This window comes from Dysidea avara, chromosome 7, assembly GCF_963678975.1.
Source record: "Dysidea avara chromosome 7, odDysAvar1.4, whole genome shotgun sequence".
Taxonomy (NCBI): Eukaryota; Metazoa; Porifera; class Demospongiae; order Dictyoceratida; family Dysideidae; genus Dysidea; species Dysidea avara.
Genome location: NC_089278.1, coordinates 33,205,835 through 33,223,374, shown reverse-complemented (window position 1 = coordinate 33,223,374; position 17,540 = coordinate 33,205,835). Strand labels below are relative to the sequence as shown.

Genomic DNA, 17,540 nt, shown 5'->3' with positions numbered 1-17,540 from the left:
TTTGGTGGTTTGAAAACAATCGAAATTAAGATCATGGAGATATGACACGAAACCGAAGGTGTGTAACAATTGTGCGATTGAGATTCGTGAATAAAATTACCAATACTTTTCACGCCTACCAGACAAACCGCTTATAGCAATGAGCTGAAAAGCAGTATGTGGCTGGAATAATAATCGTAGAAAATCCTTGCAGTAGTACAGAAAAATCGGATTACAAACCACTGAGTTATGATTCGAAAGCCAACTACATGTAGCAAATGCGAGATCGAGATACTCTAATAGATCAGTCAACCTAATAGAGCACTCAATTACGTTAATGACTTGCTCCATTATAGAATTTTCTATTACATTGCAAGTTATTCTGTAGGAAGTTCAGCTGCAAACAGTTAATTTTATAGACAGTTCAGCTACAAGCCAAGTCACCCTGTAGAGGGTTCAGCTACAAATGTATCACTGTAGAGATTCAGAACAGTACAAGTCATACTGAAGAGAGTTCAGCTATAAACAAGTCATGCACCCTGTAGAGAGTTCAGCTACGAACAAGTCACTCTCTACAGAATTCAGATACAGACAAGTCACCGTGTAGAGAATTCAGCAACCAAAAACCACCCTGTAAAGAATTCAGCTATACAAACAATTTACTCTATAGAGCGATCAGCTAGAAACAAGAGAGAGTTCACAGCTAGAAGACATCACCTTGTAGAGAATTCAGCTATAAACAAATCACCTTGCAGTGAGTTCAGCTAGAAACAAATCACCCTGTAGAGAGATCAGCTAGAAGAAGTTACCTTGTAGGGAGTTCAGCATACAAGAAACCACTCTGTAGAGTTCAACTGCAAACAAATCACCGTGTAGAGATTTCAACTACAAACAAATCACTTCGTAGAGAGTTCAGCTACAACCAAATCACCCTGTAGAGAGAAGCAAGTTACAGAGATTAGCTAAATGAAGTCACCTTGTAGAGAGTTCAGCTACAAATAATAAGCCACCCTGTAGAGAGTTCAGCTACAAAGAAACCATTCTGTACAGAGTTCAGCTAGAAATAAGTCACCCTATAGAGAGATCAGCTGGAAACAAGTCACCCTGTAGAGAGGTCAGCTACAAACAGATCACCATGTAGAGAGTTCAAGTAGAAACAAGTCATGCTGTTAAGAGATCAGCTAGAAGAAGTCACTTTGTAGAGAGTTCAGCTACAAAAACTATCCTGTGGAGAGTTCAGCTATGAACAGATCACCCTGGAGAGGAAACAAGCTACAAACAAGTCACCCTATAGAGAGATCAACTAGAAGAAGTCACCTTGTAGAGAGTTTAGACACAAAGAAACTACCCTTTAAAGAGTTCAGCTACTAACAAATCACACCCTGCAGAGGGTTCAGCTACAAACAAATCACCCTGTAAAGAGTTCAACTACAAACAAATCACCTTGTAGAGAGTTCAGCTACAAACCCTAAGAGAGTTCAGCTACAACCAAATCACCCTGTAGAGAGATCAGCTAGAAACAAGTTACAGAGATCAGCTAGAAGAAGTCATCTTGTAGAGAGTTCAGCTACAAATAAACCACCCTGTAGAGAGTTCAGCTACAAAGTACAGAGTTCAGCTAGAAACAAGTCACCCTATAGAGGGATCAGCTAGAAACAAGTCACCCTGTAGAGAGCTCAGCTCCAAATAGATAGAATTCAGCTACAAAAAGATCACCCTGTAGTATGAAAAATCACCCTAGAAAGAGTTCAGCTTGAAACAAGTCACCCAGTAGAGAGATCAGCTAGAAACAAGTAATCCTGTAGTGAAAAGAAGTCACCTTTTGGAGAGTTTAGTTACAAACAAATCATCCTTTAGAGAGTTCGTTTACAAAAAAATCACACTACAGAGAGTTCAGCTGCAAACAAATCACCCTGTAGAGAGTTCAGCTACAAACATATCACCCTGTAGAGAGTTCAGCTATGAACAGATAACCCTGTACAGAGTTCCATTCAAGTAGAAACAAATCATGTTGTTGAGAGATCAGCTAGAAAAAGTCAATTTGTAGAGAATTCAGCTACAAACAACACCGTATAGAGATTTCAGCCATAAATAATTTACTCTGTAGAGACATCAGCTTGAAACAAGTCATCCAGTAGAGAGATCAGCTAGAAACAAGTCACCCTGTAGAGAGATCAGCTAGAAGAAGTCACCTTGTAGAGAGTTCAGTCACAAACAAATCATCCTGTAGAGAGTTCATTTATTTAAAAACCACCCTGCAGGGACTTCTGCTGCAAACAAATCACCCTGTAGAGAGTTCAGCTACAAACATATCACCCTGTAGAGAGTTCTGCTACAAACAAAACACCCTGTAGAGAGATCAGCTTGAAACTAAATACAATGTAGGGAGTTCAGCTACAAACAAATCAGAGTTCAAGTTACCCTGTAGATAGATCAGCTACAAACAAATCACCCTGTAGAAAGATCACCTAGATGAACCCTCTACAGGGTGATCTGTTCACCACTGAACTCTCTACTGGGTGATTTCTTTGTAGCTGAAGTCTCTACTGGGTGACTTTTTCTAGATACAAGTCACCCTGCAGAGAGATAAGCTAGAAGAAGTCACCTTGTAGAGAGATCAACTAGAAACAAGTAACCTTGTAGAGAGTTCAGCTACAAAGGAACCATCCTGTAGAGAGTTCAGCTACAAACAAATCACCCTACAGAGTTCAGCTGCAAACAAATCACCCTGTAGAGATACACACAAATCACCCTGTAGAGAGTTCAGCTAGATATAAGTCACCCTGCAGAGAGATCAGCTAGAAGAAGTCACCTTGTAGAGAGTTCAGTTCCAAAGAACCCACTCTGTAGAGAGTTCAGCTACAAACAAATCAACCCGTAGAGGTTTCAGTTACAAACAAACCACTTTATAGAGAGATGAGCTAGAAACAAGTCACCTTGTACAGAGTTCAGCTACAAAGAAACCATCCTGTAGATAGTTCAGCTACATTTCAAGCCACCCAGTAGAGTGATCAGCTGTAAACAAATTATCCTGTGGGGAATAATTGGCATGTAATAAATATATGTATATAATTACTAATACAATCAAAAATAGTTGAAGTATTAAAAATTTTTTTAAGTTATTTTCTTCTTCCTGTGGTAAAGATAAAACAGATGGGTTAAAAAAGCCCCAAAGCCAGCCATAGGTTGGCTTTGCAGTATACAAATACAAAAAGAAGTGATATCTAATCAAAAACAGCCAAGCTGTAAAAAAAGGTGCGGCCCCAAAAAGGCCATGGTGAAAAAAGATGTGAAATCCAAGGTGGTGGCCAAGAAATGGCTGTGATGGTAGGTTAATGGTAAAAATTTTAATAACGACAATTCAGGTGAATTTGGTACCAAGAACAAGTGGCACCAAATTCACCTGAATTGTTGTTATTAAAATTTTTACCATTAACCTACCATCACAGCCATTTCTTGGCTGCCACCTTGGATTTCACATCTTTTTTCACCATAGCCTTTTTGGGGGCCGCACCTTTTTTTACAGCTTGGCTGTTTTTGATTAGATCACCTTTAAATAATAATCTAACCCAAAACAGCCAAGCTGTAAAAAAAGTGTGCGGCCCTCAAAAAGGCTATGGTGAAAAAAGATGTGAAATCCAAGGTGGCGGCCAAGAAATGGCTGTGATGGTAGGTTAATGGTAAAAATTTTAATAACGACAATTCAGGTGAATTTTTGTGCCGCTTGGTCTCGGCAAAAAATTCACCTAAATTGCCATTATTAAAATTTTTACCATTAACCTACCATCACAGCCATTTCTTGGCCGCCACCTTGGATTTCACATCTTTTTTCACCATAGCCTTTTTGAGGGCCGCACACTTTTTTTACAGCTTGGCTGTTTTGGGTTAGATTTCACTTCTTTTTGTATTTGTATACCCCAAAGCTGGCCATAGGCCGGCTTTGGGACTTTTTAAACCTGTCTTTTTTTCTTTACCACAGGAAGAAGAAAAGATGAAGCAGATGTACTTTAAATATTTCTGATAATATCAGTAAATGTACAAATTATATATATAATACATATATTTATTACAGAACTCTCCATGGTGGTTTCTTTGTAACTGAACACTCTACAAAGTGACTTCTTCTTGCTGCTCTCTCTCTACAGGGTGAATTGTTTGTAGCTGAACAATCTACAAGGTAACTTCTTCTAGCTGATCTCTCTACAGGGTGATTTGTTTGTAGCTGAATTCTGTGCAGGTGATTTGTTTGCAGCTGAGCTCTTTACAGAATGGTTTCTTTGCAGCTGAACTCTCTACAAGGTAACTTCTTCTAACTGATCTTTCTACAGAGCAATTTGTTTGTGGCTGAATTTTCTACAGGGTGATTTCTTTGCAGCTGAACTCTCTACATGGTCATTTCTTTGTAACTGAACTCTCTACAAGGTAATTTCTTCTAGCTGATCTCTCTACAGGGAGATTTGTTTGTAGCTGAATTCTGTGCAGGTGATTTGTTTGCAGCTGAGCTCTTTACAGAATGGTTTCTTTGCAGCTGAACTCTCTACAAGGTAACTTCTTCTATCTGATCTCTCTACAGAGAGATTTGTTTGTAGCTGAACTCTCTACAGGTGATTTGTTTGCAGCTGACCTCTCTACATGATAGTTTCTTTGTAGCTGAACTCTCCACAAGGTAACTTCTTCTAGCTGATCTCTCTACAGGGAGATTTGTTTGTAGCTGAACTCTCTACAGGTGATTTGTTTGCAGCTGAACTCTCTACATGATGGTTCTTTGTAGCTGAACTCTCTACAAGGTGACTTCTTCTAGCTGACCTTTCTACAGGGAGATTTGTTTGTAGCTGAACTATCTACAGGTGATTTGTTTGCAGCTGAACTCTCTACATGATGGTTTCTTTGTAGCTGAACTCTCTACAAGGAAACTTCTTCTAGCTGATCTCTCTACAGGGAGATTTGTTTGTAGCTGAACTCTCTACAGGTGATTTGTTTGCAGCTGAACTCTCTACATGATGGTTCTTTGTACCTGAATTCTCTACAAGGTGACTTCTTCTAGCTGACCTTTCTACAGGGAGATTTGTTTGTAGCTGAACTCTCTACAGGTGATTTGTTTGCAGCTGAACTCTCTACATGATGGTTTCTTTGTAGTTGAACTCTCTACAAGGTAACTTCTTCTAGCTGATCTCTCTACAGAGAGATTTGTTTGTAGCTGAACTCTCTACATGATAGTTTCTTTGTAGCTGAACTCTCCACAAGGTAACTTCTTCTAGCTGATCTCTCTACAGGGAGATTTGTTTGTAGCTGAACTCTCTACAGGTGATTTGTTTGCAGCTGAACTCTCTACATGATGGTTCTTTGTAGCTGAACTCTCTACAAGGTAACTTCTTCTAGCTGACCTTTCTACAGGGAGATTTGTTTTGTAGCTGAACTCTCTACAGGTGATTTGTTTGCAGCTGAACTCTCTACATGATGGTTTCTTTGTAGTTGAACTCTCTACAAGGTAACTTCTTCTAGCTGATCTCTCTACAGAGAGATTTGTTTGTAGCTGAACTCTCTACAGGTGATTTGTTTGCAGCTGAACTCTCTACACGATAGTTTCTTTGTAGCTGAACTCTCCACAAGGTAACGTCTTCTAGCTGATCTCTCTACAGGGAGATTTGTTTGTAGCTGAACTCTCTACAGGTGATTTGTTTGCAGCTGAACTCTCTACATGATGGTTTCTTTGTAGTTGAACTCTCTACAAGGTAACTTCTTCTAGCTGAACTCTCTACAGGTGATTTGTTTGCAGCTGAACTCTCTACACGATAGTTTCTTTGTAGCTGAACTCTCCACAAGGTAACGTCTTCTAGCTGATCTCTCTACAGGGAGATTTGTTTGTAGCTGAACTCTCTACAGGTGATTTGTTTGCAGCTGAACTCTCTACACGATAGTTTCTTTGTAGCTGAACTCTCCACAAGGTAACGTCTTCTAGCTGATCTCTCTACAGGGAGATTTGTTTGTAGCTGAACTCTCTACAGGTGATTTGTTTGCAGCTGAACTCTCTACATGATGGTTCTTTGTAGCTGAACTCTCTACAAGGTAACTTCTTCTAGCTGACCTTTCTACAGGGAGATTTGTTTTGTAGCTGAACTCTCTACAGGTGATTTGTTTGCAGCTGAACTCTCTACATGATGGTTTCTTTGTAGTTGAACTCTCTACAAGGTAACTTCTTCTAGCTGAACTCTCTACAGGTGATATGTTTGCAGCTGAACTCTCTACACGATAGTTTCTTTGTAGCTGAACTCTCCACAAGGTAACGTCTTCTAGCTGATCTCTCTACAGGGAGATTTGTTTGTAGCTGAACTCTCTACAGGTGATTTGTTTGCAGCTGAACTCTCTACATGATGGTTCTTTGTAGCTGAACTCTCTACAAGGTGACTTCTTCTAGCTGATCTTTCCACAGGGTGATTTGTTTGTAGCTGAACTCTCTACAAGGAAACTTCTTCTAGCTGATCTCTCTACAGGGAGATTTGTTTGTAGCTGAACTCTCTACAGGTGATTTGTTTGCAGCTGAACTCTCTACATGATGGTTCTTTGTAGCTGAACTCTCTACAAGGTGACTTCTTCTAGCTGACCTTTCTACAGGGAGATTTGTTTGTAGCTGAACTCTCTACAGGTGATTTGTTTGCAGCTGAACTCTCTACATGATGGTTTCTTTGTAGCTGAACTCTCTACAAGGAAACTTCTTCTAGCTGATCTCTCTACAGGGAGATTTGTTTGTAGCTGAACTCTATACAGGTGATTTGTTTGCAGCTGAACTCTCTACATGATGGTTCTTTGTACCTAAACTCTCTACAAGGTGACTTCTTCTAGCTGACCTTTCTACAGGGAGATTTGTTTGTAGCTGAACTCTCTACAGGTGATTTGTTTGCAGCTGAACTCTCTACATGATGGTTTCTTTGTAGTTGAACTCTCTACAAGGTGACTTCTTCTAGCTGACCTTTCTATAGGGAGATTTGTTTGTAGCTGAACTCTCTACATGATAGTTTCTTTGTAGCTGAACTCTCTATATACAAGGTAACTGATGTCTCTACAAGGTCACTAGTTTGTAGCTGAACTCTCTACATGATGGTTCTTTGTACCTGAATTCTCTACAAGGTGACTTCTTCTAGCTGACCTTTCTACAGGGAGATTTGTTTGTAGCTGAACTCTCTACAGGTGATTTGTTTGCAGCTGAACTCTCTACATGATGGTTCTTTGTAGCTGAACTCTCTACAAGGTAACTTCTTCTAGCTGACCTTTCTACAGGGAGATTTGTTTTGTAGCTGAACTCTCTACAGGTGATTTGTTTGCAGCTGAACTCTCTACATGATGGTTTCTTTGTAGTTGAACTCTCTACAAGGTAACTTCTTCTAGCTGAACTCTCTACAGGTGATATGTTTGCAGCTGAACTCTCTACACGATAGTTTCTTTGTAGCTGAACTCTCCACAAGGTAACGTCTTCTAGCTGATCTCTCTACAGGGAGATTTGTTTGTAGCTGAACTCTCTACAGGTGATTTGTTTGCAGCTGAACTCTCTACATGATGGTTCTTTGTAGCTGAACTCTCTACAAGGTGACTTCTTCTAGCTGATCTTTCCACAGGGTGATTTGTTTGTAGCTGAACTCTCTACAAGGAAACTTCTTCTAGCTGATCTCTCTACAGGGAGATTTGTTTGTAGCTGAACTCTCTACAGGTGATTTGTTTGCAGCTGAACTCTCTACATGATGGTTCTTTGTAGCTGAACTCTCTACAAGGTGACTTCTTCTAGCTGACCTTTCTACAGGGAGATTTGTTTGTAGCTGAACTCTCTACAGGTGATTTGTTTGCAGCTGAACTCTCTACATGATGGTTTCTTTGTAGCTGAACTCTCTACAAGGAAACTTCTTCTAGCTGATCTCTCTACAGGGAGATTTGTTTGTAGCTGAACTCTATACAGGTGATTTGTTTGCAGCTGAACTCTCTACATGATGGTTCTTTGTACCTAAACTCTCTACAAGGTGACTTCTTCTAGCTGACCTTTCTACAGGGAGATTTGTTTGTAGCTGAACTCTCTACAGGTGATTTGTTTGCAGCTGAACTCTCTACATGATGGTTTCTTTGTAGTTGAACTCTCTACAAGGTGACTTCTTCTAGCTGACCTTTCTATAGGGAGATTTGTTTGTAGCTGAACTCTCTACATGATAGTTTCTTTGTAGCTGAACTCTCTATATACAAGGTAACTGATGTCTCTACAAGGTCACTAGTTTGTAGCTGAACTCTCTACATGATGGTTCTTTGTACCTGAATTCTCTACAAGGTGACTTCTTCTAGCTGACCTTTCTACAGGGAGATTTGTTTGTAGCTGAACTCTCTACAGGTGATTTGTTTGCAGCTGAACTCTCTACATGATGGTTCTTTGTAGCTGAACTCTCTACAAGGTGACTTCTTCTAGCTGACCTTTCTATAGGGAGATTTGTTTGTAGCTGAACTCTCTACATGATAGTTTCTTTGTAGCTGAACTCTCTATATACAAGGTAACTGATGTCTCTACAAGGTCACTAGTTTGTAGCTGAACTCTCTACATGGTGGTTTCTTTGTAACTGAACTCTCTACAAGGTGACTTCTTTTAGCTGATCTTTCTAGAGCGTGATTTGCTTGTAGCTGAACTCTCTACAGGTGATTTGTTTGCAGCTGAACTCTCTACATGATGGTTTCTTTGTAGCTGAGCTCTCTACAAGGTAACTTCTTCTAGCTGATCTCTCTACAGGGAGATTTGTTTGTAGCTGACCTCTCTACAGGGTGATTTTTTTTTTTGTAGCTGAACTTTCTACATACAAAGTGATTTGTTCTAGCTGGTCTCTCTACAGGATGACTTGTTTCTAGCTGATCTCTCTGCAGGGTGACTTGTTTCTAGCTGAACTCTACCGGGTGATCTGTTCGTAGCTGAACTCTCTACAGGATGATTTGTTTACAGCTGAACTATCTACATGGTGGTTTCTTTGCAGCTGAATTCTCTGCAAGGTGACTTCTTCTAGCTGAACTCTCTATAGGGCGATCTTCTCGTAGCTGAACTCTCTGTAGGGTGATTCGTTTGCAGCTGAGCTTTCTACATGATGGTTTGTTCATAGCTGAACACTCTACAAGGTAACCTCTTCTAGCTGATCTCTTTACAGGATAACTTGTTTCTAGCTGAACTCTCTACAGGGTGATTTCTTGGTAGCTAAACTCTCTACAATTCGATTTGTTTGCAGCTGAACTCTCTACATGGTGCTTTCTTTGTAGCTGAACTCTCTATAAGGTAGCTTCTTCTAGCTGATCTCTCTACAGGATGACTTGTTTCTAGCTGAACTCTCTACAGGGTGATCCTTTCGTAGCTGAACTCACTACAGGATGATTTGTTTGCAGCTGAACTCTCTACATGATGGTTTGTTTGTAGCTGAACTCTCTACAAGGTAACTTCTTCTAGTTGATTTCTCTACAGGGTGATTTGTTTGTAGCTGAACTCTGTACAGTTTGATTTGTTTGCAGCTGAACTTTCTATATGGTTGTTTCTTTGTAGCTGAACTCTCTACAAGGTAACTTCTTTTAGTTGATCTCTCTACAGGATGACTTGTTTCTAGCTAAACTCTCGACAGGATGATCTGTTCATAGCTGAATTCTCTACATGGTAGTTTCTTTGTAGCTAAACTCTTTACAAGGTGACTTCTTCTAGCTGATCTCTCTATAGGGTGATTTGTTTGTAGCTGAACTATCTGCAGGGTGATTTGAACTCTCTACAAGGTGATATTTCTAGTTGATCTCTCTACTCAGTCTGGATGACTTGTTTCTAGCTGAACTCTCTACAGTGTGATCTGTTAAGTTTCTACCTGATCTCTCTATAGAGTTATATCTTGTTTGTATAGCTGAACTCTTTTACATGGTGGTTTTTTGATTGGTTGCTGAATTCTCTCTCCAAGGTGACTTGTTTGTAGCTGAACTCTCTACAGAGTGACTTACTTGTAGCTGAACATTGCATAAAGTAACTTGTTTGTAGCTGATCTAGATGAACTCTCTACCAGGTAGCTTTTTTGTAGCTGAACCCTTTACGCAGTGACTTGTTTGTAGCTGAATTCTCTACAGAGTGACTTGTTGTAGCTGAACTCTCTACAAGGTGACTTGTTTATAGTTGAATTCTCTTCAGTGTGACTTATAATGTTCTGAATCTCTACAGCAACATATTTGTAGCTGAACTCTCTACAGGATGACTTGCTTGTAGCTGAATTGTCTATAAGATTAACTGTTTGTAGTTGAACTCCCTACAGAATAACTTGCAATGCCATATAATTCTATAATGGAGTAAGTTATAAACGTAGCTGAATGCTTTATTAGGGTGACTGTTCTATTAGAGTATCTCGATCTCGCATATGCTACACGTAGTTTGCTTTGGAATCACAACTCAGTGGTTTGTAATCCGATTCTTCTGTACTACTGCAAGGACTTTCTATGATAATTATTCCAGCTACACACCGATTTTCAGCTCACTGTTCTAAGCGGTTTGCCTGGTAGGCGTGAAAACTAATAGTTTTTTTATTCATAAAAGTCGATCGAGTAATTGTGACCCAGGTTGGGTTTTGTGTCATATCTCGATGGCCTTTAACTGGATTCCTTTCAAACCACAAACAGGCACTCCTACGATAGTTACTCCATCTACATAGCAATTTTCAGCTCATTCCTTCAAGCGGTTTACCCTGTGGGCGTGACAGACCTTCGACCTTATTCTACGCAAATAATTGGTCATAACTCCGTGAATGTTCATCGGATTCCTACCAAACTTGGTACTGAGATTCGCTTTAATGAGCCCTTTAAGTGTGCCAAATTTCAGCCCGATCCAAGCACGCATTCGTGTTTTATTGCAAAGTGTGCGAAAAGAAGTAGAAGAAGAAAAAAACGAAGAAAAAAACCCAAACTTTGGCCGCTCGTATCTCGGAAATGGCTCGAGCGATTTTCTTCAAATTTGGTATGTGGACTCCCCTACCTAGCCGGAATTTCTGTAGCAACTTTGGTTTCAATAGGATAAGGAATCACGGAGCTACAAAGTTGTGAAAATCGCGTTTACTTTCTTCCTGTAAATATACTCACGGTGTGGCGCGCCGGCTTCTTGGGCCGCACGACACACTATCATGTGTCTTGATATTAGTCCATCTAACATCAAATACAGCATAACAACAAACAAACAAAAAAACACTTACTGGTGGCCGGATATAGAATAAATTGCCAAAACTCAATCTTTGGTCTGCCAGCCTGCCCACCTGCCTGATCACAGTTGAGGCCAACTGAAGAAGTACACTGCCACCATTTTATTTCACAATAACAAACTCACCAGTGGCATGTGCCTTTTGGGACTCCAACGAGTGTGTGCCCTTTGTGCCTTGTCTTTTACGTCTATCTTCAATCAGGCTTGTCATCCAATTGCATCCGTCTCTTGTTTCACTACTTTTTATCACTTGGATCCCTATTTCATTTTTAAATTAAATACACTAGTTTGTCAAGTTTATGCTGTAGCATAGCTAAGTATAATGTACATGTGCATGTAATTTAATATCATACAAGTCTGTGGTATTAAAGTGACTGCTTTATTAGACTGTCTTGATCTCACCACAGATTTTGAGTGAGCCTTTGGTACATGATTGATCAATAAGAGGCATGGTCACTGTACATTGTTTTCTATAAATCAGCTACATTTTTAAGGTGCATGGTCACCATGCTGTTTCATGAACTGTTCTATGAAGTACTACTCACAGTAGCACAAATCCTTGAAACAATTTTGTGGTGGCATGTGCACATCTGTAAACAGAGGGTCGAGACAAAAAATTAACACCTTGATATGGTTTCCTTGCATAAGATGACAACTAGGAGATAATAGGTAAAGTCAAGGTACAGAAGGCAGCTACTCACCAGAATCCCAAAAAGCACATTCCATTGTATCATTGTATCATAAAATGGTGGTTGTGCATTACATCATTCAGCCTCCATCCCTGGTCAGGCTGGCAGGCAGGCAGGCAGGCAGTCAGACCAAAAATTAGGTTTTAACAAGGGTACATAATATTTATATGGGGCAGAGTGTCCAACACCAATCAACAGTTCTCTATTTTCAGTGAAGGTGATAATTTGATGAAAGGTGAACTTTGGTGAACTTTACCCAGGGTGTTTGTACAGGCCATACTGAGAGTTCCCCCATATAAATATTATGTACTCATATCATTTAATAATAGTGGCAGCATTGTGTGAGGTGCCATTTTGTTTTATTCTACAGTGCTACCTTACTGTATGATATTTTGTAAAAAGCTTAGAAAGGCATAGGTCTACTATGTCAGAATAATATTGGGGGTACAGAAGATCCTCAGTTATCCTACCCTCATTTATCTGCACCCTCGTTTATCTGAAATTGGAAATGACTGTTCGGTTGTTCTGTTAGAGTATTTTGAGTATAGGTGTATGCTCTATTAGAGTATTTCAACACAGCTTTGTATATAAATGTATTGGCTGTGGTTATCCGAACAATCATCTGAACATTTTTGTCATTGCCTGAAAACAAAGGGGTTTGGATAATGGAGGGTCCACAGTGTCAGGTGGTGGTGGCTCAGTACAGTCAAAAAACTGATGATTAACTGCTAGGGTTGTATATGCATGAGTAACATGGGGTTCTGACTGTGTTGAGTGTAATCTTCTAGGGATACCTGATGCAAAATTATAAGTTTTGTAATACAAAAATCTTATGATATATGATAACCCTAACTAATATGAAAATATACTTATATTTGGTACAAATCTCACTATTGATTTTGAGAATAACAAGTGAATAAAAAAGAATAATTGTCAGTATATTAGAAGGTAGTCAAAATGTCTACTTTTACACATTATAGCATCTACTGCAAGTGATGAAGACATTGACAGTACAAAGATGTTGTTAGCATCATTTGGACCTAATGATATTACCAGTGTTGTTAATGTATCTATAATTGATGATAACGTTGTTGAGGATCAGGAAATGTTTCAGCTTTTGCTTGTAGTTCCTTCACCTGCAGAAAATGTTGGCATAACAGCAGGATCTCCACATGTTGCAAATGCTGTAATACTGGATAATGAAGGTAAGAATGTGTTAATGTTTAGAAGAACTATAACTTTTCGGAAATGTGTTTTTACATAATATGGGCACACATGTGTGATATCCTAAAACAAAAACAGCCTTGGCCTGCAAAAAAAGGGCACTGCCAAGCAAGTTAAGATCAATCAAACGAGCTTATTCAACATGACTGGCAAGAACAAGGACTAATATCAAGTTGCAGCCAAGTGAATGTAGTATTACCCATTCTCTTTGTATCTAGCTATAGCTATATAATAAAACTAGAGCAAATACACATGCAACTGTTATTAAATTGTTATTTGGCCGCTTTTTTGTAGTGTGTGATTTTAAAAAGTAGCCAAATGACAATTTAATAACAGTTGCATGTGTATTTGCTCTAGTTGTATTATATAGCTATAGCTAGATAAAAAGAGAATGGGTAATACTGCATTCACTTGGCCGCAATTTGATATCAGTCCTTGTTCTTACCAGTTCTTTAACAGATTGATCATGGTAATATTCCAATCTACTTGGCCACAACTTGATATCAGTCCTTGTTCTTGCCAGTCATGTTGAATAAGCTCGTTTGATTGATCCTACTTTGCTTGGCAGCGCCCTTTTTTACAGCTCAAGGCTGTTTTTGTTTTAGGTTTCTTTTATACATTAGTGGTCTTCTGTAGCAATTGTATAAACTATTGTTTACTTTAATTGATTACTATTTCACACAGTGATGCATATCAGATTTGATCAACCTTTACACAAAATTACTGAAGGAGATGTAGCAAAGGTTGAAATACTATCAGATCATGTTGCTGAAGTAAACATTTCCATTATCATACAAATTACATCTTTAACTGCTTCAGGTAAGAGATATACATGATTTACAGACAGGTTTACATGTAGTTTTGAATTTGGTTAGTTGAGAACTATTACTACAATGGCACAATTTTCAGCACACTAATATCGGGTTATAAGAATACATCAATTAGTATTGCTACTGTGGATGATAATATTGTAGAATTGAATGAGGTGCTTGAGTTAAGTATTGTAGACATCATAGTAGTTCCAGGTGTTTCTGTGCTAATACTGGAGCCAAACACTACCTCAATAGAAATCATCAATAATGATGGTAATATGCACTGCCCATGCACATGTGCCATTTAATACACTGCATTTCAGAAACACATGTCAGTTTATTATCTGATCAATATTCAACCACCGAAGGAGATCTTCTTGTGTTAACTGTTGTATTGGACAAAGTGTTAAGCTTTAGTGAAACTGTGTACATCAGAGCCATCACATCCAACACTTCAACATCAGGTTAAGAATCCATGTGAATACACTGTTATATTCACTATGAAATATTACAGCTACTGCTGATGATTACAGCTCAAGTATAGTAGCAGTCAATATCAGTCCAGGAGTCTGGAACACAACAGTATCACTAGCTATTACTGATGATGACCTACTAGAACCAAATGAATATTTCAATGTTTCACTAATGCTACCATCACTTTTGTTGAGCAAGAATATTTCTTTAGGAAACATTTCCACAGCAATTGTAACTGTCACTAATAATGATGGTTAGTTAGAGAGTTGATGGTCGTTGTATTGTTACAATAACCACCTCTTTCTTTAGCAACATTTGTTTCACTATCAACTAATGCTTACTTTGTCCATGAAAATGATTACCAAGTTAAAATACTGGTGACATCATCAAGCATCAGTTCAACTATATTTGTGGTGGAATTAAACATTAGAGAAGGTTCTGCAACAGGTAAGACACTTTTACTATAATAATTAGTGTTATATATATAAGAAGGCCTAAGCATAGGTGATTAATGCTTAGTTTTAGAAATAATAATAAAGAAGGCTAAGACATCTATAAACAGACCTCCAGGTGAGATATGTTCAATGGCCGATTTTTGAAGACTTTGATGAACTTACTTTCATGGTCATTCACATGACCTGGTCATTCACATGACCTGATTTGGTGGCAAAATAGGGAGAATAAATCCAATATTCTTGCACCAAGATGTACTGGAATGATGTTTGGGTACAGCAGTGGCTCCTCAAGTTGGAGGGATGTGCGCCTAACTATGTATGTTTGTATAGTAACCCTCCCCCCTACAAACCAGCTGCAGAAGCCTAATATTGGCTACCAGTTTTTTTTCTATTTCAAGCATGCAACATTGAAGTTATCAGTACCTAATGTAGAGTTGTGCTGCATGTTGTACCCTTGATCACTTTCAATGTCTTAACTATCCTAACTTAGTAATAGTATCTACATGCCAACTTTAATGTTGGTGGTAGGACTATTGATCCTCCAATCTGGGGATAGTGGTAATTGTACATGTTCCCAGAGTCCTACTGCAGTTCTTCCAGTATTATTCTCAAGTCCTTTCTATCTTTCTACTGGTATAGCACTGTTAACCTAAGAGGATTACCACAGTAAGACCCTATTGGGATCCCACACTATCACATTCCACAAGGAAATGGATGAGGTTGCAGCTGTGTTGCCATGTATACGTAGCTGCAGACCCACTACGGCCTCAAGAAGACCATGTGTACAGGGCATTGCAATGCTCTCTGACTCACCATATACAGGCTGGATGCATATGCTTGGGACACTTTTAAAAGTTGCCAGTTGCCATTTATGTGCATCCTCAACAAATTTAAGGCACATCTAATGTGAAAATTGTCCCATAGGGCAGCAAATTTATGCCAAAAGTACGCATGACACACTATTATGTGTTTGATATAAGGTGCCATTATACTGTCAGTCCTTACTTGGTGATGATGAGTATGTCAAAATCCGCTGACTGTAAAGAATCACTACAAAGTCTTAATTCTCTGTCCAAATCATATTATGCTTCAGGAATTCTCAAATAACATTTTCCATCTATTCCAACACAACTCATGGCTATAATTCACTATAAACTTGAAAAAGGTTTTTCAAATATGTGACCAGATTACAAAAAAGGGTTTCCATACATATCAACGTTGACAATTTATAACTTCAATTAACTATTGATTTGAAATTTGGTCAGAAGTGAGCAACAACTTAGCAACATAGCCTAATGGGTGGAGAAAATCAAGACACACGATAGTGTGTCGTGTGGCCCAAGAAGCCAGCGCACCACGCCGTGGGTATATTGACAGGAAGAAAGAAAACGTCATTTTCACACCTTTGTATCTCGGTGATACCTAATCCGATTATAACCAAATTTGCTGCAGAGTTGCCCGCCAACTAGGGAAGTCCACATTCCAAATTTGAAGGAAATCGCTCAAGCCATTTCCAAGATACGAGCAGCCAAAGTTTCTGTCTTTTTTCTTCGTTTTTTTCTTCGTCTTTTTGCACACTTGCACAAATTGCTATAAAACGCAAGTGATCCTTCTAGCTAAGGTGATCCTCAGCTAGAAGGACCACCTTGTAGAGAGTTCAAATATGAACAAATCACCTTGCAGATAGTTCAGCTACAAACAAGTAACCCTGTAGAGAGATCAGATAGAAACAAATCACCCTGTGGAGTGTTCAACTACAAACAGATAATGCTGCAGAGAGTTCAGCTAGAAAAAGTCACCCTGTAGAGAGAATCCTGTAGAGAGTTTATCTACAAGCAAATCACCCTGTAGAGACTTCAGCTACATTTCAAGTCACCCAGTAGAGAAATCAGCTGTAAACAAGTTATCTGTAGGGAATAATTGACATGTAATAAATATATGCATTGTATATATAATTTGTACATTTAGTGATGAAATCAGAATTAATTTAAGTATTTAAAATCTGCTTCATCTTTTTCTTCTTCTTGTGGTAAAGAAAAAAAAGATAGATTAAAAAGCCCCAAAGCCGGCCATAGGCCGGCTTTGGGGTATACAAACACAAAAAGAAGTGAAATCTAATCCAAAACAGCCAAGCTGTAAAAAAGGAGTGCGGCCCTTGAAAAGGCTATGGTGAAAAAAGATGTGAAATCCAAGGTGGCGGCCAAGAAATGGCTGTGATGGTAAGTTAATGGTAAAAATTTTAATAATGACAATTCAGGTGAATTTAGTGCCGCTTGGTCTTGGCACAAAATTCACCTGAATTGTCGTTATTAAAATTTTTACCATTAACCTACCATCACAGCCATTTCTTGGCCACCACCTTGGATTTCACATCTTTTTTCACCATAGTCTTTTTTAGGGCCACATTCTTTTTACAGCTTGGCTGTTTTGGATTAGATTATATTTTACTTTTTAAACAAAGCTATACCTTTCAAATCAGTGCAATTGGATGTGTCTAGAAGACTCCTTTTTGCAAATCTGGTCACATATCAGTATCATTCCTGGCACCACACATATGTTTGGTTGAGTAAATACATGTAATAGTTGTAACACGGGCATGAGGGCAGAGGACATGGATATCAGGCAAAGCCCAAATGCCCCATGTTACAGCTAATATGTAACACTTATCAGAGTTGATGGCCTGTAC

General features: G+C 38.9%; 1 protein-coding gene across 1 annotated transcript in view; it reads left to right on the top strand.

The window, feature by feature from the left end:
* The window catches only part of LOC136261458 (adhesion G-protein coupled receptor V1-like), a 145,041-nt gene that overhangs the window by 42,506 nt on the left and 84,995 nt on the right, over positions 1 to 17,540 (top strand). Inside the window, exons 35-40 of the mRNA XM_066055464.1 lie at positions 12,870 to 13,094; positions 13,798 to 13,932; positions 13,989 to 14,198; positions 14,249 to 14,389; positions 14,440 to 14,652; positions 14,709 to 14,846. Coding sequence (XP_065911536.1) covers positions 12,870 to 13,094; positions 13,798 to 13,932; positions 13,989 to 14,198; positions 14,249 to 14,389; positions 14,440 to 14,652; positions 14,709 to 14,846 — 1,062 coding nt within the window. The remainder of the gene's footprint in view (positions 1 to 12,869; positions 13,095 to 13,797; positions 13,933 to 13,988; positions 14,199 to 14,248; positions 14,390 to 14,439; positions 14,653 to 14,708; positions 14,847 to 17,540) is intronic.